The following is a 22,732-nucleotide window of genomic DNA, read 5'->3' as shown; positions in this document are numbered from 1 at the left end:
GTAGAAAGTACTGTTGCATATGCTTCTGTATTGGCATGTACACACTATTCCACATTTATCCACATGTATTTCTTGAGGTCCCATTACTGTATGTGTTTTTGGGCAGTTAAGATAACCTACAGGTAAGAAAGATTTAAAAGCAAGGCAGAAAGATTTTATTATGTAGGAATAGAGGAGAGGGTTAATGGCCGAATTTACATGTGAAAGAATGATTGTGGTCAAGGTGAGTTGTAGTGGCACTGTACAGTGTTGACAGAACAACTGCACACAATTGTGTGTACACTATGTGTACCGGGATCCAAAAAAGCACAAAGAGGAAGACAAGCAGGAAAATTGATGTTGCCTTCCTTGCCTTGCGCCTCATGCCTGAGTTTTGCCTGTCCTGCACCTCTACTGAAGTCTGCTTGGCTGCAATGCGCCTCACATGCCACCTTATGGTCATGAAGATGTGGGCATAAATGATAAGCATGGCCACCAGGGGCATAAAAACACAGCCAAAGAAGTTGAAGTACACCATGTAGGCCATATTCAACACACAGTAAAAGAGGCAATAGCTAATCTGATCAGACCTGTTGTGCCAGCCTATTAGCGGCACTGAGCCCAAAATGAAAGCTAGGAACCAAATTAGCAGGATAATTAGACCAGCATTTATTGGCTTCAACAGCCTCTGATAGTGGAAAGGTGAAAGATGGCCACATAGCATTCAATGGCCACTGCCCGCAGGCTGAAGATGGAGGTCTGGGTTAACACGATGATCATGTACAGAAAGGCAACACACAGGTATAAGTTATGGTGGAGGAAACCAAGGTCTATCATTATAGCACAGGGGATGGCCAAAGCACCTACAAAGAAATCAGCTACTGCCAAAGACACCAGGAAGTAATTAGTGACAGTACACAGCTTCTTGTTCTGTCCAACTGCCACACAAACCAGTAGGTTGCCAGAGATGGATGAAATGGATACTATTAGTTCAGCTGCAATGTAGGGCCCATGTGAGAACCTTTGGCTATTTTCAGTGAAAGGTTGAGTAGATGCATTTTGACGACTCACCCAGCTGCCGTACATGGTTCGTGCTAGCTTATGAGTTTATGTCCTTGAAATGAAAGGAAGAATTTTAAAATAGTTAGATTCATAATACAGCATAGGGAACATATTATTAGGTGGCAAACTGAGTACAAATAGGTTACCTCAGAGATGATGAAATTATCATTGTTCTGAGGAAAAAAAAAAACCGATGTAAATTAAATTGAATGAGACAAGTGATTTGGTGCTTTCATATTCAAAAACCATTGTCTCTTATTTATAGTGACAGACACTGATAAGTTTATTAGATCTTACCATTCTATCAGCCAGCAATATTTACCTGATAGAATGCTTCTCTGGCATTGTTTGATAAGCATCTAGTGCCTACATGTTCATTCATGTTTTGATCTGTTCGTTTGTTCTCTGTTGTGCAGCTAAAGACCTATGCACAAGTCTTTTCTCTTTGTTAAAGTTCTTTAAATGCTGTGTCAACATATTAAGACACCAAAAGGTACAGAGAAGACTTCTATGGAAAGAACACCTGATGGAGTAAAAGGACACCTGAAGGATTTAAAGCTAAATGGCTCTTGTAAAAGCTCTTTCAAATTTTAATTCAAATATCAACAAAGGTGTTATCAATATTTAGCCAGCCCAGTTTAATTATAATGATTACATTCTCTTGGACATTCCCCAAACAGAAGGAAACGTTTTATATCAAGGACTTCAGAGCTTCATAAAACATTCAAAATACACAAAATTATGTGATATTAATTTAACAAAATATGTCTATTTTAATTAATGTAGTCTTGGATAGGAGGCTTCCTTAGTGAAAGAGATCAATGACCTTCAGCATTTTATGACACCTGTGGTTACCTAACTAGTTATGTTTTACACAGCTTGGTCAACCTAATTAAATTTAAGATATTGAGCAATAAACTAATGGTCAGTTGGATATTACTAAGGTTTATGGCCTTCAGAATTATTTAAAGAGATGTTATTTCCATATATGGACTGTATGGACTTGGGGAACAAATGGTGTGTTTTGAAACTTTAACAATATTTACATATTACTTCAAATTATTTATTGCCATAAATCAAGGGTAATTCAGTTTTCCATGATAGTGGCTCTTAAAAATGCTCAGGATTCCCAGGGATGGAGGGGCATGTGCTTAAAGAATATTGTGAGAGGTGAGGAGGGGGTTACACTGCCAGCAGCTTGGTTTGCTTATTCAGTGTTTTAGGTGGACTGCTGTTGCTTCTGTATGCAGTAATAAAAATCTACAAATGAGTTATGCGTGTTTGCCTCCTGCTTTATCTGCCAGTTGCTACAATGTTGTATGTGCTCAGCAAACTACATTAATCAAGTTCACTCAAATGAAAGTACAAATGGCTTGATTCACTGCAGTAATAGCAACTCAGCAAGTAACCTTTTTTTTTTTTTACCATAAACATTCACTTGAGAATATTTAGCATTTAAGTTTTATATATGTACTATATGTGTTTGCATGGTGCTCAAGAGAAAAAGCAAGAGAAAATCTCTAAAATTATGAGATTATCTGCAAAGGGCAGCAGGCAATCAATCAAATGAAGCACACCTAATACAACAGATCAGTTGATTGGTGTCACGGTTGGTCAGCCAGTCAGCAGGGGAGACACACCCACCCCTGCTAAGGACTACTCATCGCACCTGCCCCGTTCACAATCCCCTGATTACTAATTGCTTTCACCTATTTGCCATTCACTCCCTGCTCTATTTCTACCCTCAGATCTGAGGAGACGGAGCTGCACATTAGCAGTCCTGTTATGTCAAGACCAACCACGCATAAGTGTTTATCTAGAGGAGGACTAGCCCCTCTGTTCTTTGTATTTGAGATTCTGTGTTCCCATCGAGGATTTCTGATGGAAAATAAAGATTACCTTTCCGCTGACCCGCCTCTCACTTCCATCTGCCCGCCGCCATCACAGTTGGAAACTGAGGCCAACACACCTAATACCACACATCAGTTAATTTAAATCTGAGGCTAAATAATTAAACCAGTGGAATGAGATTTTGCAACTCCTTGATTTGCACGGAAACTGCGGTTGCACTGATGCTTGGTGGAAAAGGTTCACAGTGCCTACCTGATATTCATTCTTAAACTAGATACGAACTTTGCAACTAGACTTACTATACGTGTCTATAAAGCTATTGGTAATTCGTAACATGGTAAAGTTGCCATGTACTGAAAAATCTTAACCTAAGCAAACAACAGTGTAATTATACTGAGTCTTAAAACATAACCTGGGATAATATGGGCTAAACTGCAGAGTCAGCCTTTCTTACTTAAACATCAGAGATCTTTGTTTGACATGGATTCATTAGACAAGAGGAGAAAATAGACACTGAAATATATATCAGTATAGACCTATATATCTACATATTACATCCACATAAGATAGATATTACATCAGTATATGGGTGTAATAAAAATCTATAATTCTTATATTATTAATAATTACAATAATGATATAACGTTTGTTTTTACTCACAAATGTGGAATTCAAATTACATCTGATCTGTAGTCCAGTTAATACAAATTTTGCTGAAAGCAGTTAAACCAGCATTACAGTACTAAATTTTAAAGAAGGAAATCCAGAAGATTAGTGCCTGTAGACTACAGCTGCATGGTGCCCGAGCTCCAAGCAAATAGAGCAGGTAGGACATAACAGGGAGAAAAAGCAATGTCAGATACGAGCTCTAGAGACTTTGCCAGGAGTTCAGGCACTACATTATAAATTTTATTTGCACACCATTCTATATCCCCATTTGCCTTAATATTTTTAAAACTGAAATGAATACAACAAATTGATTCAAGACTGACTGATTATTTTACATAATAATCAACATCAACACCATTTATTGGACCCAACTGGACCTGTGACGGTGCTTCCTGTTTTTCAAACTGTTTTGTGCCAGCACAACTGCTTCAGCATACTAGCCGTTACTGCTCTCTAGCTGTTTATAATTTTTATCCTTGGACTTATCTACATTCTACCTGGAAACTGGCAACTTCCATCAGACATCAAAAATTACTTTATTATCACAAACTACCAAAAACCTAAGTAACATTAACATTTTGCTTGTCCATCATGGCTTTCGTTCTCCTGTAGTGCGCTGAGTACAACGTGTTTAGCATCACCTAGATTTATTGCGAATCTCCCAGACTTATCATTTTTGACTAGTATACCCTCAATACCCTCAATCAAATAACCGAATGCTTAGAATCAGTATTCCGCTGCACACTCAATGATGTTGCTCAACTTTAAATAATAGGGACAAAAAAAGTAGTACCTTGGTATAATGATCACATTCACAAATTAAAACAAAACACTCAAAAAATAGAATGCAAATGGTGCCACATTAAGCTTGTAGTCTTCCAGGTTGCATGAGAGGAGAGCCTTCTCAAGTATAGAAAGGCACTTATTACCATTCAAACAGTTTATCTCTCAATGCTAATAGAAAATAAAAATAATCCTAGATTTCTTTTTAGTACAATTGTAAATCTAACTAGGAATAAGACTGACACCATTGCTCAGATTACAGCATCACATAGTAGCAATGAGTTCATGAATTTCTTCAATGAAAAAATTAAGCACATTAGAGATAACATTAGAAGTATTAACATGACATCAGGCAGCTACTTACAGATCAGAGCAACCAAGCTAAAAATGACTCTAGAATCCTTTACACCTATCCAATAGCATGAACTTACATCTCTGATCTCGTGCTCAAAATCCTCCACTTGCTTACTAGATTCACTGCCCACACACTTTCTTAAGGAAATCCTACCTGAAGTAATTGAACCTTTGCTAAATTTAATAAACTCCTCCTTGAACTTTGGCTATGTTCCTAAATCATTCAAATTAGACGTAATCAGACCACTTATCAAAAAAATCTAACCTCAACCCATGTCAGCTATCAAATTACAGGCCAATCTCAAACCGTCCATTTATTTCCAAGATCCTAGAAAAATCTGTATCTTAGCAGCTACGCTCATATCTGAATCGGAACCAGATGCATGAAGTCTTTTAGTCAGAGTTTATGCCTAATCACAGTATGGAAACAACACTAATTAAAGTAGTTAATGACCTGTTGTTGGCTTCTGAACAGTGTTATGTCTCTTTGTAATTATTGTTGTTTGTAATTATAGTCTCAGAATTCCCCAATTTTCTCCTTTCTACTCAGCCTATAAGAGCTGGTCCACCAGGAGGCCCTGTCGCAATCTGTACACCCCTCAGATGAGCCCTCCAGGGCCCTGCAAACTTGATTCACCTGCCTATGGGAGATCAGCAGTGCCTCTTTACCACAGTCACTCCTCCTACCTCTGATCCCATGTGTCATGTGGAAAAGCTGTGGCAAATTGCCCTATGTCAATGGCAAAGAGGCCATAAGATCAAAGTTAGACCAGCAGGATGTATCACTTTTGGACCACCAAACCACACAAGTAAAGACAGATGGAGCTAAAAGGTATGCGACACCTCTGCTGTGACGCAAACACTTGACACTCCTTAGAGCACCTGTAACTGCTTCCCTCTCCTTATAGAGCATGGAGCGACACCTAGCTAGAGATGGCAAATGAGCTAAAGCTTACTATCAAGAGGTAAAGAAACTAAAGCAAGCAGGCTATATATAAAGGTTAACTCCTGAGTCTGTAGATTACTGAAGAGTCCTGGTTTCTGCCGCATAACCTTGTGCAGCATAAGGGCAAAGCAAGGCTGGTATTCAACTGTTCATTCCAGTATTGGGCCAAAATCTCAACAGTAACCTCCTGACTGGTCCTGCATTGGGATTCTCATTATTAGGTGTCCTTCTCAGATTTCAGGAGCATACTGTTGCTATAAGTGGGGACATCAGTGCAATGTTTCACCAAATCTGCCTCCTTCCCCATAATAAGCCATTACTGTGCTTCATTTGGAGGCAGAAGAAGGAGGAACCCACAGTGTTCAAATGGCAGGTACTCCCATTTGACAGTACTTGAAGTCACTCTTGTGCTACTTATGCACTTCAGTATCATGTGAGACAGCATAGGGAAGGCAATGAGGATACTGTGCAGTCAATAGAACAAGAATTTTATGTAGGCAACTGCCTCCAAAATCTCACTTCTGTAGAGTCAGCCAGGAACCTCATTTACCGACTTCATGAACTGCTAGTCTTAGGAAGCGTTGAGATAAGACAATGGACCAGCAATATTCTAGCTGTAGTAAAACACCTCCCTACTGAGACTAGAGCTATCAGTACAGAACTGTGGCTCTCCAAACAGTGCCAAGACCCACAGGAATCTATGTTAGGTTTGTATTGGAATTGCCTTACAGACTACTTAGGTTATATGCATCGTCCTGTAGAGTACTCAGAGCCAACCCTCAGAAATGTGTATAAAGTACTGGCAATGCTATATAATCCCCTAGGATACCTCATACCCTACACTACAAGTGCTAAAATCCTTGTGCAAGGCAGAGATAAACTGGGATGAATGCATCCCTACTGAGGGACTATTGGAGAGATGGCGAACATGGGAAGCAGAACTTAAGTGTTTACCTTCAGTGGAGGTGCCCCAATGCTACATTACTCCTTGTATGGATGACGGAGGGTCCAGAACAGAGGCACACATCTTCTGCGATGCTTCAGAATGAGCCTATGGTTCTGTAGATTACCTCAGTGTGCAGTGTAAGCAAGAACACATTCACCTGTCTTTGGTGATGGCAAGATCTTGGATGGCCCCCGCAAACAGATTTCTATGCCATGCCCAGAACTGTGTGCAGCTCTCACTGGAACACAACTGGCAGGAATTCTCAGTGCAGAGTCGGCCATTCCTGTCAGAGACATAATTATGTGGACTGACTAAACAACTGTACTGCATTGGAATAAATCTGATTCATGTTGATATAAGGTGTTTTTGGGCACACAGATCTCTGATATACAAAATCTCACTGAAGTAACTAAGTAAAGATATGTGAAGACAGCTGATAACCCATCAGATGATCTAACTAGGGGAAGACTCTGTATGAGCTGAGTCATCCACACCATTGGCAGCAAGGCCCACAATTTCTCTACCAACATTCAGATTTATAGCCAGTGTTACTTCTATTAGAGGCTCAAGAGGAAGAGAATGAAGAGAAGAAAACTGTCTTCTGTGGCAATACAACATTCCTCAGTCCTCAAATGCCTAACCTCACACAGATCCAGACATGGACAGCCCTTCTAAGCATCACTCACCAGTTCCTTCATGGGGCGGCCAGTGCTCCAGGTGATTCTGACATGACTGCTGCTGCTGATGTTTTATCCACTGAGCTTTATCTGCTTGAATGGGCTCAGATAAAGAGCATTCCAGAGTTAGATGCTCTATCTACGAACAAATCAGTAGCTCTTCAAAGTCATTTAGCTGCCCTCGATCCTGAGTATGATGAAGCTCTTGGTCTTTTACATGTAGGAGGAAGACTTTGTAGAACAGAAAATTTAGATTTAGACACCATTCATACAATAGTATTAGACTCTAAACACTGTGTCACACAGCTGATCTCCTTGGCAGGCGATGCTGGCAAAACAGCCAGGTCCTAGTAGACCATTTCTGGTCTAACTTCATCTGCTATCACCTGCCAGATCTTCAGAAGCAACAAAAGTGGCAAGTAGTGATGGTAGTTGATCCTCAGATGCCGCACACCATGTGGCCTATTGGTCGGGTGATTAACACCTATCCTGGAAGGGATCCGTATAGCAGAGGTACTGGTCAAGGCTAGTACATACCTGCGACCAATCGCACAATTGGTCAAACTACCAGCTTGGACAGATGATGAGGACAATCCAGAGAACTGACTTTAACACATTGTGAAAGAAGCAAATGTAGTTAATAAATTTGGAGGCGGTCATGTAAGAAAGTATATAACGCCTCTGCTATATTACAGTTATGTTTACTCTGTTGTATTAACTTTTCAGTTGTTCCTACTGTGACCTCATAGTTTTCATTGGGCAGTACTTTGCACATGCCCAGAGAGAGTCACCTTAGTTATATAATGGAGGAATATGTTGCCATGCTTTGTGTATTTCCATAACCATCCTTGTTTTGTATATGTCAATCTGATTAAAAGTAAGTTATTCAGTGATTATGTTACATTAACAGGCCTTATAGAGATTGTATTTCATGTGGGAGATACCGCGAGCTGATGGTCCTCTGATGACCTGCAGTTAAATGCTAAATAGATCAATAAACCTATGGACGGCTAACTATCTCTCCAATTAATAATCTGTGAATTATTAATCAAAGGAGTACAACAGCCTTTAAATGTAAATTTATTAAAGCAAAAATACAAAAAGTATGTTGCATGCATTTGTTTCCATTTTCACATCTCCAAATTTGCATTTGACCTATATTATGTCCTTTACATTATGTACTACATTATGTACTCAGATCAACTTGTGCAATTTTACATCTCAGTTTATGTGCAAACGTTTGACAGTTGCACCGCTGTAAGAATCATAATCATTAGCTGTGATGATTGGCCACCCTCCTGGCGTCCCTGTTTTATGATTTCTCTGTCGTGCCTTTGTTTTTCCTTCACTTCCTTGTTCCGTTCCTTGGTTTCGTTTTCTCCACCCCTCGTCTGTTCCTCAGTTCTGGTCCGTGTTTTAGTTCTCCTTCTTATGTTCACCTGTGTCTGAAAATCCTTGATTGTTTTGCTTATCTTAGCCCTGGCTTTTGTCTTTTAGTTTGCTGCTTATTTTGGTAAGTCAGGTTTGTCTGTTGTGTCATCGTCCTTGCCCTTTTCGGGTTGCTCAGTATGTGTGTGTTAATTTACGCTCAGTATTTCTCCTTTGCCTCTCTTTGTTTTGCCATTCGTGTTTGATCTCATTCGTTATTAAATGCCTCCTGCATTTGTGTTCTGCCTCTTGCCTCGTTCCTACTGGAAATGTGGCAGAATAACCAGCCACAATGAGAATGCAGCGGGAGGACTTCTCCAAGTCACGTTGTGTTCCGTCTGTGTCAGCCCGGAAAGGGGGCATGGATTATATTGGAGCCCTGGTCTCTGCGCTTAGAGAAGGGAAACCTTTGGCTCTACCCTCGCTTATGGCAACACTCAGTGAGTGTAACGGGGAGGGTAAGTCTATAGGAACATATGTCATGCAATGCCGTATATACCTTCAGCACCTGACCTGCCCTAATCCCCCAGAGTTTGTGAAGGTATTGTTTCTGAAAACATTTCTCCGGGATAAAGCATTCGAGAGCATTTCTCACCCAGAACCTGCTGCATGATCCAATCAGTCTGGCTACAAACTGGCACATTCTACAGAAACAGCCTTCATAGTGATGACTGAGAAACTTCATGCCGCTAAAGCTGCCAAACTGTCATCTGTTTTGATTCTTCTAGACCTTTCAGCAGCCTTTCAGTGAACCATAACATTCTTCTGTTCTTTCCAGGCTTGGTGTGACTGGCTCTGCTTGGAGATGGTTTCAGTCCTATCTGGATCGATGGTCCTATCAGGTGACATGGAGAGGATCCACATCCAAACCGTGTAGACTCTCCACTGGTGTTCCACAAGGCTCAGTATTGGGGCCCCCTTCTCTTCTCTTTGTAAAACTGAAGAGAAGAGCTTCTGTTCATCCCAGGTACTCCCAACCCTTACCGTGACCTTACTGTTTCCTTTGAGAACTCCCTGGTATCACCATCCAAAGCTATCCATAGCCTGGACGTAACTTTGGACAACCAGTTGTCGTTCTCAACCCATGTTTCTAATCTAACCCGGTCTTTCGCAGGAAGCTGCCCAGGTGCTTAAGCAATCTCTTGTGATCTCAAAGCCTAGACTACTGCAACCTGCTGTTCTTCCTCTAAGAGCCATCAGACATCTACAACTTGTCCAGAATGCAGCAGCACGACTGGTCTTCAATCTTCCGAAGTTCACACATGTTACTCCACTGCTACTCTCCCTTCATTGGCTCACTGTAGCTGCACGCATCAGATTTAAAACCCTGATGCATGCCTACAAAGCCAAAAATGGACCAGCCCCTTCATAGATGAGGTCAATGGTCAAAGCCTGATTCGTACCTCAAGTACTACAAACCTCAAGTACGGCTCTGCTTGAAATACCTTGCTTCAGGTCTCGTGGATGACGAGCATTGCTGGCTCCGAGATGGGCATGAACTCCCACTTGCTGTCCGGACAGCAGAGTCCCTTGCAGTCTTCAAATGCAGACTGAAGACCCATCTATTTGCAGAATATTTAAAGGACAACTGACACTGCTCCCTTATTGACTGACTAATTTAGTACTTATTGTAGGGCACTGTTTGTTGTTTAACAAACTCTAGCACTTATTGTTTATTGCACTTATCATTGTTTAAGATAGACCTTATGTATTCTGCACTTCTAGGTATCAGCATTCATCCCTGTATTCTAGTTCATTGGTATGTTTAATTCTAACCTACCATACTGTACTTGGATATATTCTATGAGTAAATGACAAAGCACTTTTGTAAGTCGCTCTGGATAAGAGTGTCTGCTAAGTGCCGTAAATGTAAAAGACTTTATTCGTTATATGCACAATATGTCAAGGACATTGTATATAAAAATACTGCAGGTGGGGCTCTGGTAAGTACTCTACAGCTGTGCAATATATATATATATATATATATATATATATATATATATACACATACATATATATGTGTATTAATATGTGTGTGTGTATTATTTATATATATATATATATATATATATATATACACATATAATGTGTATATATATATATATATATAATGTATATTAATATGTGTGTGTGTGTGTGTGTGTGTGTGTGTGTGTGTATATATATATATACACACACACAATAATATACATTATTTATATATATATATATATATATATATATATATATATATATATATATATATATATATATATATATATATATATATATATATATAATGACATACAATATATACAAATTACTTTATAAATAAATAGTATACAAAATATATGAACCATATTTATGAATTAGAATATGTGCAGCTTCAATATAACTACTATGAAAAATTAATAAATATGCTTGTGGGTAATGACTAATGTGTATGACAGGAGTTAATAATGCTTTGATGATGATGTGTATTGTGTTCATTGGGCTCACCTTGTTGTGTTCATTGAGATTGAGGTATTATCATGTGGTCAGTGATTATCATCATCATCAAAAGCAAGGAGGGCCCACATATCCACTGATACCAAGATTCCTGTTTCTGAAAGGCCTACCAGAAAAGTCCTCTGACACCAGCTCCTGAAATCCAATCGAGTGGATCAAGAAAGCTTGGTCATGTTATTGTCATCAGTCTACATCGCTTGTGCAGGGTTGTGCAAGGCAACAGAAAACAGACACTCTCCCAGTGCCATCCAGATGGTTTAATGTAAAACGGATTATCTATTAGTGCCATCCAAACAGTTTAACATGGTCAAGCCAAGCAATTTGTAATGACATTTCCTTTTTATGTTACCAGTTGGTATCATTAGCTAATTTTTCTGTTTGTATATCAAAATTGGATCAGTTAACTCCTGCCTCCAATCTCCTTCCTACTGCCTCCTCAGTCCTACATAGTTCTCCCTCAGGTTGTCTCAGAACAATCCCTTCTTTTCTTCTAAGTCTTTCTGTTATACTTTAGTCATGCTCTCTCACCACGAATCTTGTTTGGTTGATAATATTTTTATCTTTCTATTCTTTTTCTTTCTTTTATTTGTTTAACTGTGGTCCACCACAAATCTAGTTTGGATTCATTTGTTTTGGTTACTTTGTTTGTTACATTTGTTCTACTATAGAAATTTTAGTGAACTCAGTACCTCTGGTCATTAGAATCCTAGTCAATGATTTTTATGCATGTTTTCCTATCACCGTTTACTATTGAGTAATTAATAATGTCATTTAATTAATTAAAATTATGTCTGTGAGTCGAGTGGTATTCTAATTTTCAGTAGGCAAGAAATAATCACATTATGAGTTGAGACTGAGTAATTATTAATTAATTTTCACTGTTAATCAGAATGGTGCCACAATTAATATTATTGATTCTGATTAATGTATTCATATAAAGTGTTCATATCCTTAGAAATTTTATTTTATTTTTTTATTTGTTTTTTTTTTATTGTGTTTTATACTACCAATAAGCTTGTAAAATTCAAGCAGTTAAAATAACCACTGTGGTCATTCTAGTAGTTATGGCTTCTAGTTTAAAACCCAATCCTGTTCTTGGAGAGTTTAGAACAACAGATCTGCCCTAATATTCACATACCTCTGAAAGCATGTTGGATTAAAGTTACTACCAGGATGAAGCACGTTGGATTAAGATTACTACCATCATGAAGCATGTTAAATTAAGGTTGTAGCTAAACTGCAGGAGTTACATCTCCAGGACCATCTCCAGGTGCTGTTTGCACCACTGTCTGAGGAGCTTTATGGTGTTTCTTTAACACTTCAATAGAAAACTTTAACTCATGACATGATGGACTGTTTATTCAGTATATCAAATGACATATGACACTAACTAATAAACATTACAGTAATTGCAAAGTCCTCCTCACACTACTCAAATAACGTGTTAGGTTGGATGTCTTCCTCACAATACTCATATAATGTGTTAGGTTGGGAGGTGTGAGCACCCCCCCCCCCCCCCCAAAGTTGAAATGAAACCTACACCACAGCAGAGAAGGACCTTTAGGAACCCAGAAAATACCTCTATTGCTTACTTGTTCTTCTTATTTTATATTGCATATGTTGTTCCTGTTGGTGTCTGGTGTCAACTCTAATTATACTCTTTTGAGTCTTGCTTCCTCTCAAGGTTTCCTCCTCATGGTCCTAGGGACTTTTCCTTGCCACTGTCAGCTTTGGATGCTCACTGGGTGCTTGGACTCGGACATCTGTGAAGCTACTTTGTGTCAAAAAAAAAAGGGGGGGGGGGGGGGGGGAAGGCAGCTTTACAAACCAGCAGCTTTACAAACAAGCAGCTTTACAAACAAGCAGCTTTACAAACAAATATGACTTCACTTAGGAAAGAGCACATCCAGTAGTTAAAAGAGATTAGCATGGAGACAGGTCAGAATGTGAATGTACCCTCAGATGTATCTATGTAAAATAGAGCTGATCTAAGACTATATTTACGCTTTGATGCTTTTAGCTTCGTATCATATTTGGAAATGTAGTATGGCATTACTTTTTTTAAAGCATTTTAGGCATTACTTCGTATTTCATACTTCGTATATAGTGTTTAGGCATTACTTCATCCTTTTCTGACAGAATCCCTACTCTGAGTCATTAAAGTTGGACTTTCAGAAGAAGTATGCCCACATTGCACTTGATGTGGAACATCTGAACAAAAAGATTAATAAAATCTAAAATGAGGTTCAGTGGTACTCCTCTAGGGTAAAGATCCAAACACTTCTTCACCTTAGGTATTCCAGGTTTGATTCCTCGTGGTAATGGCACGTTTTTACCCAGATATTGAGATTTGGTGACCTCATGTGGTCAAAATATTTAGTACGTTCAGTGGTAACAATTAATTCCTGTTGACTTGTACATTTTTCCTGTTGACTTGTACATCATAGAAATAGGGATAATCTCTACATGTTTATGCTACATGCTAGTATAAAAACTACCATTAAAATTAGTACTTAGGCTACACAAGCTAAATGCTTGTGGATACTCAAGCTTTTGTGTCGTAAACTTCACTTTACTTAAAAAAATTATTATTTTACTAATTAATGAGCATATACCGAGCATATACCATAACACTAACCTACTGTACTGGCTAGAATACATTCTGTGAGTAAATGACAAAGTACTTTTTTAAGTTGCTCTGGAAAAGAGTGTCTGCCAAATGTTGTAAATGTACCATTTAGCACACTGCATTGAATCATACATAGATCAACAACAGCACGCTACCCATATTCCCTGTTTTATGCTGGACTGTTCTAACCACGTACTTGCAAGATAGTCTCTAAATGTAGAATATACATCTCTGTATGGCTCGGCTGGGTACAGATCAAACTCCCTCTGCAGATGATCCATCCACTGCACCAGTGTGAGGGAGAGACACAGGAGATTGTCCTACAAGCCAGTGAGCTACCCAATATGGCCAGTGTTAACATCCACAGCCAGGACCTGGTTTAACCTAGTTTAAGCGTTAAATACTCACAGGGCTAGACAGGTTTTCTGAAATGTAATGCTTTTTATTGTTTTGAAACATGTTTGTGGTATTTTATTGGCTTTTTTGGAATTTCAAGGTTGTGTTGCTTAATCAAGTCAACTAATTAAAGGACAAAACATGTTTGTGTCACTTTTACATGACTAAATATTTATATTGGTTTAGAATTATTTTATTTAATGTAAGTTTGTCATTCAATATAGGATGTATTAAATCTCCGAGATGCATAAATAAAACCATGTGCTTGAGGAGTAGACTCAAAAAATTACGGACTTGCAAGAAAAAGTCACCATCATTAGTATATGTTTTTTTATTGTAGAACTGTACCTTGTGAAGGCCTGTGGCCAACCCAAACATTAGTATAACAGCCTACTAGTTTCTTCGTTAGTTCACATGCAGTCATTAGCGCAGAAGCGAGTAAAATGTGGCTCAGAAAGTTAACAGAGTTGTCTGACGATTGTTTGAAATGTGAACTCAGGGACAGACAAATAATAAGCTATTGCTAATAAAAGATATTCAAGTCATGACAATCGTGTTTTACTTATTCAAATATCAACTGGTTATCCAGTAAAGTATTTTTAAATATCACGGAATTTCCGGTAGGATAATACGGAAGAGCTCCGGCTCATTTTTTTCCAGTTTGCGACGTGGCCACCTGTACTAGTTATAAGGTATTGACAGCTAACCGTGATGGCTTCGCAAAATCTTGAAGTTATTTCTAACGACGCACTCGGGAATGGCTCTGAGCATGGCAACACCACAGAATCCGGTGCTTCGAACATCGCTGAAGAAAGTGAAAATGAAAAACTACCTGAAACAAATCAACAGAGAAAGTGGAACATGGAAAGGACCTGGGGCTTTTCTTTAGAGGAAATATTCGGGCTGGCGTTAAGATTTTTTAAAGGTGCAGTTCGCTGTGTATATCTTCTGAATCGCGCAACTAATATATTTTCTCCAGGACTGTAATTTAGTAGATTTTAGATTTTAGATTTTAAAGCTGTTATGGAAAGAATAAGCATAATGAAAATGACTGTATGTATCTCTCCAGAAATGAATGGGAAGGCCTTCAGTCCAACATATGAAGAAAACCTGCGCTTGGTGGCACTTCAGAAGCACATCTCACTGGGCCCGTATAACGCGAAGGTTTGCCCAGAGGTTGGGTTCTTTGATGTACTGGGAAATGACAGAAGGTAACCTTTTTAAGGGATGAGAAAGATGTAGTTTTGAACTCAAAAGCATGTTTGACATTTTGAGAATAATATTTGTGGAGTCTTCCTAATTATAACACATTGCATTAACTTGCTGATAATATAACTACAGGGTTACAGTGAAATGTGTGGATACACCTTGTCTTTATAGAAAAGAATGGGCACGCCTGGGCAGCATGGCCAAAGAGGATGCAATGGAAGATTTTGTGAAGCTTCTGAACTCCTGCTGTAATCTGTTTGCACCATATGTCACATCTCATAAGATTGAGAAAGAGGAGCAAGAGAAAAGAGCGTAAGTTTGATCTGTAGTTAGCATCAAGGTCAGGGGTTTAGTTCTCAATGAGCATGCACACTGCTACTGTCAAATACTGTAAATGTAAAATTATATTCATCATGCTTAAGCTTGATAGAGTGCATTAAGATTACAAATATGCCCTCTGGTGAAGAGATTTGGGAAAGCTACCTACCAGCTACCTACTGCCCTGTGCTTTTGCTTTTTAATAAGAACTTGAGGAAGACCAATATGTGTTCCAAGTGAGCATATGGATGTGTGCATGTGCAGAAGAGAAGAGGTGGAACGTCTCAGGGCAGAAAGAGAAGAGCAAGAACGACAGCAGTGGGAAGAAGAACGGCATCGACGAGAGGAAGAGGAGAGGAAGAAGAAAGAGGAGGGGCAGAGGAGAGAGGAGGCTGAGTGCTCAGTAATGGAGCTGCAGAAGTGAGTGACATCATAAATGTGATGCTGTCATAAACGTACCATCAGAAATGTGATGCTGTCATAAACGTACCATCAGAAATGTGATGCTGTCATAAACGTACCATCTGCTGCTTGCAAAGGTCCGACTTAAAGGGGGATTTGTAGTACCACTGAATATGGACAGTAGCAATAGCCAGAGGCTTTTTCTATACTACTTGTTGTACTGGGGCACACCCTGAGGAGGAGTAACCCAACCCCTTTGTTTTTTAGTCAGTCATGGGGCATAACTGTACATTTGCATTTTGTTTTTAAAGACTCACTCCTCTTCCCTGTTCTGCTGCTCATTTCCCATCCCTTTGTTTTACTTATCTTTTTCATTGCATCCCTATTAAGAATATATAGAAAGTGGTTTGATTCCTTTTATTCATCAGATGTTTATCACTGGAAGAGTATAGTTTACAGTTTTTCAGTCTGTATGTCATCTTATATGTAATTTAATCTCATAAGCATTCTTATACAATTTAGCCTTTGTGGGAAACCCAAACAAATTGTACTGACCCTATGACTGGCAGGTCATACTTATATAAAAGTGAGTGTTTTACTCAGTGCCATACATTGTGTTGATAAAGGTCTTTTATATGGTGCTCCATCACATTTGTACTCTTGCTCTTGAAGATAAAATGTTGTCAGGTTGTATACAAAACAAATTAAATTAGATCTGTGTGCTCATACCAGTACACTAACAGTGACTCGTTTTAGCTTTGTGAAAATGGCAGTTTAAGCTAAGTAATTTGTAGCGTGCGTGCGTGTGTGCAGGACACAGATCATGGCAGCTCTGAGTGCACAGACAGAAGTTCAGTTCCTGCAGTATGCTCAGCGCCAGTTCCCCAACGGCCCAGAACAGCAACAACTGCTCATCAAACAGCTCCAGGAACAGCACTACCAACAGTACATCCAACAACTCTACCAGGTGCAGCAGGTTTGAGATCAGCTCTTATCTACACTGGGACTGGTCTAGTTCTTCCAAAAGGGAGCTATTTAACTTTTGCATGCTGTCTGAGGCTCTGGGATCCAAATTTAAAATGGTTTTAATTGCATTTAAAATGTAACTACACAGACCACGTGACAAACAGTCAAGAGTGAGGTAAAAAGAATGATGTGAAGGGCTGACATTTTAAAGAAGATAATAAAGAATCGTCAGACGAATGTGGTGTGAGAAGCCATTTGGATTATTGTGTTTTCGCCCCCGCTGTGGCAGTAAGGATGAAAGAAAACTTGCTTTCCATGGAGTCAGCAAGGCTGTGCTTATAAGGGACAATAATCCACTGTTATTGTGTGCAGGGTTTTCGTGAAAAAAAAAAACATATCAGTGAAATGGATTACATAAGCTGTTTACTGCATGTGCATTTAAATCTACCTCACATTAGTGTGACTCAGCACAGCATACTGCATGTATCAGCACTCACACCTCTGTATTTCAAATTGTTGCCATACCGACTGTTAAAGCGAATTTTATTAACATAAAACAGGATAATTAAACATGAAACAATTATTATCTAAACATAAAATGCACCCAACCTTAATCACATAGCACAGAAAGTTAGCATAGATCGTGTAGTATAAAAAATGTATATGTAGACACACTTCCAAACAACAATCAGAAATATTGTATATGTTGTCTCAGTTCCAAACAAATATCAGAAATGTATACTCTCTGGACTCTCCCACTGAAGTGCCCACAGCCGCCCTCGATAGATAGCCATGCTGGGTCTGCATGATTCACCTCTGCATGCAACGCAGTTTATTCTGTATGCTCGACTGCCTGAGGTTCTGTCGCTCATCAAAGGTCTAGTTTTATTCTAGTCTGTCCATGGTTAAATGATTCTGTCTACATACTGAGGCAGGGATACAGAAAGGCTGAGCACTCTGAGCAATCCTAGAGTACTCTAATTATAGGCCTGTCTTCAAAATATCCTTTTCCTGAAATACTGGAAGAAGTAGTTTTCTCTCAGCTGGTATCGTTTTTATGTGTTAATCGTGTTTTTGACATTTTTAGTTCGGTTTTAGAATGTTGAGAGCACTGAATATGCACTTTTACAATGTATTACTTGCAGTTAATGCTGGGGTGGGGCTATTCTTGTTTTACTGGGTTTAAGGGCTGCCTTCAATACTGTGGATCATACCCTATTTATTGAGCACCTGGAGCACTATGTCGGTGTTAAAGAGACAGCATTGAAATGGTTTACCTCATATCTCAGGTAGAATTAATAGATTCTTATTATTATTATCTATGTATTATCTTATTATTTTGTGTCTTTCATTTATGGCATTTAGCTGACACTTTTATACAAAGCAACTTACAATTATCACTGAGTACAACTTGAGCAATTGAGGGTTAAGGGCCTTGCTCAGGAGCTCAACAGTAGCAACTTGGCAGTGGTGGGGTTTGAACCAGCAACCTTCTGAACCTTCTTTCAATGTTGTACAGCAGTTTGGATCAAGAGCAATTGGGATAATGTGCTCTTTAAATAAAGGTTACTTACTTGCACTGTAGCACCATCTTAATAAAATAATTACATCAGAACAACTTAATACAAAATTTGGAGTCACTCAAACTATTAAATTATGTGAATTTATTTAAATGTATTCACAAATTATTTTACAAATTGTATATTCTATTACAAAACAAAACCATTCTAAATTCATAGGCCAATAGTTTGTTTTTCAGGATAATTTAATATTTAGTTTAATCAGATTTAGTGTTACTCGGATTGTTTTCATGTGTTCCCCCAGAATATCCCCCAGAAAAGTTTTGCGTTTTGCTTTGTTTCAAAGAAAGGTAAATACCTTTCAGTCTTAGCCAAGGGCTATACTTCATGGCCAAGGGCTGTGCTTCATGACACACTGGACATGAAGCAAGGAGAGCTAACAACTAAAGATGTGTTTTCTCAGGCAGCCTTGACTCTATGATTTTATGCATTACTGCCGTATGATTAGCTGATTGGACAGTTGGACCCACGTGAATTATCAGTTGTGCAGTTATTCCTAACAAAGTAGCCAGGCTGCATTTACTTGCAGGGATTTTCCAGTCTAGTCTGTTCACCTGCTTGGTAGCTCATTGTAAAGGACAGATGAATGTTTAAGCCCTTACTAATCTATTCAGCTGCTCAGTAGCCCATTGTAAATGAGGCTGCTACTGCTGATGTAGGCTAGTATTACACTTTGAAATGTGTCTTTGACTTTAGTTATGCTTGCCCTTGAAAGGATAGTTCTCTGGACTTTCAGATTATAAATACATAATATTTTCATCATGTTGCTTTACACTGTTTGCATGTTATTGTACAGTGTTTCTGGATAGGAGTTTCTACCTCATACTAGTCTGTTCTAAACCAATCATTCACCAAAGTAAATGTAAACAGCCACTGTGACCTTTTCAGCTTATTTTTGACATGCATGCATGTGCATATGTGTGCACACAGATGGCTTTGCAGAAGCAGCAGGACTCATCTGAGACTCTGATAACTCCACCATGTCCTGATTTACGTGACTCATCATTAAATCCAGGCACCCATTCAAAGTCCTCACAGAGTCCAGAGTGTAAGGTGAACTCCAAAAAAGGTCATTTAGTCATAGAAGGCAAACCAGGAGGTAAGTGTTATTTAAATATGTAAGCTGTTTTCAGAAAACAGAGAAATGCACATGCATGATCAGTTTGTTTTTATTATCCTTATTATCTGTTCTTATAATCCTTAAAACATTTAAATCAATATTAATATTGTCACTGAATAGATAATAGTCTACTAATACAGTTGTACTATGTAAAGTTTATTTAATGGTATTCCTCATGCAAAAATTCAAATATTGCTAAAAAAAAAAAAAACATTTTAATTAAACAGGGAGGGCCTACTGCACGTTATGTAAATGAGATCATGCTCACTAATCCTCCCTTACATTCATTCACTCTTAGCGGCATAAAAGCTTTCTGAAGTGAAGTACTTTTTAACCCCTTCATTCTTCCTGTCCCGTGCAGAGGTGGCTATCATGGCTGCCTCCATGTGGACAAGACCTCAGATAAAAGAATTTAAAGAGAAGATGGTGCAGGACATGGAGTCGGTGATCATTGTTGGAAGAGGTGAAGTGTTGACTGTGCGAGTCTCTACTCATGAGGATGGCTCTTACCTCTTCTGGGAATTTGCTACTGATCACTATGACATTGGTTTTGGCTTGTACTTTGAGTGGGCAAACGAGGCAGATGGGACAAGGACCGTAGAACCTTCTGTAGACGGCCAGATGACGGGTAAGGAAAGAGTTTTTTTATGATTAGAACTGGATTTTCTAGATTTAGTTTACTGCTTTAAGCTTTGTAATTTGTTTGGAAGCCCTAATGAGTCATGACAGAGATGTATATACAATAAATTCACATTGGTCACACTGAAGTAATTTACATGATTTACATTTACTGCAGTCTGTAGTTCTATGACTGCATTATAAAATTCAGGTTCTTATAAAGGATGTAAAGTTTTCGATTACATCTTAATGAAATATTTTTATGTTTTTCTAAGTGGTTAAGGTTTTTTTTTCCTCTGTATGCAGCATAATCCATTAAAATCTAATGTCAGTTATGTTGACTTTGTCTAATGTAGGCCAGAGTGAAAAAGTAAATTCCGAGAGCCAAACCGAAAGCAGGCTGCCTCAGCTGAGCGAGGTGGTTCCTGTCTATCGGAGAGACAGCCATGAAGAAGTGTATGCAGGCAGTCACCAGTACCCTGGACAAGGAGTTTACCTGCTCAAATTTGACAATTCATATTCGCTCTGGAGGTCAAAGGTTGTGTATTACAGAGTTTACTACACCAGATAGACTCAGAGACACCTATTCTCACAAAACCTGAGTGCTAAATTCTTGCACAAAACTTCTGATCTGGTATTGGTCTTGTTTTGCTCAGAGCAAAATGTTGCAGTAAATACGAGTTCTAAAAGAGCATACAGAGAGTTTTAACTTGGGTAACCCAACACTGAAGTGTAGTGGGAAACCAATTCAAAATCCTTTTATTTTTGATAAAAAGAGGGTGAGACACAGGTCTAGGAGCTCCGTTTACTGAAGGATAAATTAATCCTGCTTCAAATGTTTTATTCCATTTTGAAACAACACCTATGCATATCTTAACACTAGCCTCTTTATGCACTGCAAATCATCAGAAATATCCTTCAGTAATCAGTAATATCTAGTAGTATCGAGTAATATTGTTCAATGAACGATGCTGGTAATTATGAGTGGACTTAACTGTTGTGTACTCAGTAAGCATTTAAGAAAAATAAATTAAATATTAAAACTAATTAATGAAGCAAAGAATAAAGTATAGAAAGTATTGCAGCTTGTGATTTATTAATTGGCTAAAACCTGCATTGGATAAATTGACTTTAAAATTGTTTAGTTCATTCTCTGAAAAAGCTGAATGGCCAAAGGCACCTAATTATACTGAAACACGCTGCCCTGCACTGAAGTTTATTGCAGTTATTCCTGTTTTACATGTTACTAGACCATTTGGATCTTTAAGAGTTTCTGAATGAAAAATGATGATACAAGAGGATATGTGTTTAAATTGTCTTTCTCATTTGTCAACCTAAAGTTAGCTACAATTATAATAAATATCCATATATTGTATATGCTTACACAAATAGTTTATAATGAAAATGTATTTATATTTTTGGTGCACTAGAATATTAACCTAAATGTACAGTTGATTTGTACATTTGGAGGATAGGGGTTCTCATTTATCTTTCACTTCTCAAATATATTTTAACAATATGATTGATTGTTTAAAGTGGAACCTAAAAAACTTGACTTAAGATAGGGCAAGGAAGTGTCCTAGAGCTAGAGACTTTTAAAAAACGTTGTATAATAAAATGACTTTAAAAATCAAAGTTTGCAGCTTTACTGTTTACTGCAGTTTTGTTTTGTGTTTGTATGTCCCATGTTACTGGCTAAGTGCTGGTCACATCGCTTAACATCAGGACGTAACTTTCAGTAACCTGAATACTTGAGAGGGGTTTTCATGTAATGTGCAACTACTGCCTTTTAGAAATATTCATTTTCACTATCCTTAAAATTATGTTTTGATAAAGTTAGTTGGAAAGCTGTTGTGTAATCAAGGCCTTGATGCATATAAGCTATATGTATGATTAGGTGAATTTATTGTATGTATGAAGGCATATGGCTCTGACTGATTAAGTTGTGCATAGCAAGACTAAGCAGGCCTACAGAAAAAAAAAGAATCCAGTTTGTGTTTTTGTGCATGTGCAACTGTAGGGATGGGAGTTGGAATTTGGAGTTGGTTATTATTGTGATTTGTTAGAAGACCTGGGCTAACCGGGCTTTGGCCCTGAGACCAAAACAATATGGTGATTAAGTTTTGACTGTAAACATAAGATGTTCCTATGAATTTTTTTCTTGTAGAGAAATTCAATAAAATGCTGCTACTCTGTGTTGAGTATATATGCTAAATGTTGAAGTAAATGGCTTCATGTAATATTTGTGGTTTATGGTATGTAAGAACATTTTGCAGTATAACAGAAAGGAATTCAATATATTTTCCTTCTGA

The 22,732-nt window shown here is 38.3% G+C and overlaps 1 protein-coding gene, 1 long non-coding RNA gene and 1 pseudogene across 3 annotated transcripts; 2 read left to right on the top strand and 1 right to left on the bottom strand.

Moving 5' to 3' along the window:
- Positions 1 to 40: 40 nt before the first annotated feature.
- LOC118242349 (adenosine receptor A2b pseudogene) lies at positions 41 to 2,291 on the bottom strand (annotated as a pseudogene).
- A 6,404-nt stretch (positions 2,292 to 8,695) lies between these two features.
- LOC145659501 (uncharacterized) lies at positions 8,696 to 10,553 on the top strand. Its single transcript, XR_014125722.1, has 3 exons — positions 8,696 to 9,153; positions 9,474 to 9,662; positions 9,810 to 10,553. It is a non-coding gene; the product is annotated as an uncharacterized LOC145659501 (long non-coding RNA).
- Positions 10,554 to 14,671: 4,118 nt separating this feature from the next.
- Positions 14,672 to 22,641, top strand: zgc:162964 (Golgi resident protein GCP60). Of its 2 annotated transcripts, none has more exons than XM_035532937.2 (8): positions 14,672 to 15,132; positions 15,277 to 15,418; positions 15,588 to 15,728; positions 15,999 to 16,154; positions 16,950 to 17,112; positions 19,613 to 19,781; positions 20,164 to 20,430; positions 20,777 to 22,641. In XM_035532937.2, the coding sequence occupies exons 1-8, from the start codon at positions 14,919 to 14,921 to the stop codon at positions 20,989 to 20,991; spliced, it is 1,467 nt and encodes a 488-aa protein (XP_035388830.2). In that variant the 5' UTR covers positions 14,672 to 14,918; the 3' UTR covers positions 20,992 to 22,641. The 2 variants fall into 2 exon arrangements, with proteins under 2 accessions (XP_035388830.2, XP_081578483.1); XM_081722357.1 differs by having other exon boundaries at positions 14,676 to 15,132; positions 16,950 to 17,103.
- The last annotated feature ends 91 nt before the right edge of the window (positions 22,642 to 22,732 follow it).

The sequence above is a fragment of the Electrophorus electricus genome, chromosome 10 (assembly GCF_041902795.1).
Source record: "Electrophorus electricus isolate QZ-2024a chromosome 10, ASM4190279v1, whole genome shotgun sequence".
Classification (NCBI taxonomy): Eukaryota; Metazoa; Chordata; class Actinopteri; order Gymnotiformes; family Gymnotidae; genus Electrophorus; species Electrophorus electricus.
This window is presented reverse-complemented; position numbering and strand designations above follow the sequence as displayed.

Excerpts from the sequence above, each read along its gene's own strand:
- zgc:162964 (XM_035532937.2), top strand. The coding sequence starts at position 14,919 with ATGGCTTCGCAAAATCTTGAAGTTATTTCTAACGACGCACTCGGGAAT. Across the intron at positions 15,419-15,587 it reads GTACTGGGAAATGACAGAAG|AAAAGAATGGGCACGCCTGG; the intron begins GTAACCTTTTTA and ends TTGTCTTTATAG. Across the intron at positions 16,155-16,949 it reads TCAGTAATGGAGCTGCAGAA|GACACAGATCATGGCAGCTC; the intron begins GTGAGTGACATC and ends GCGTGTGTGCAG.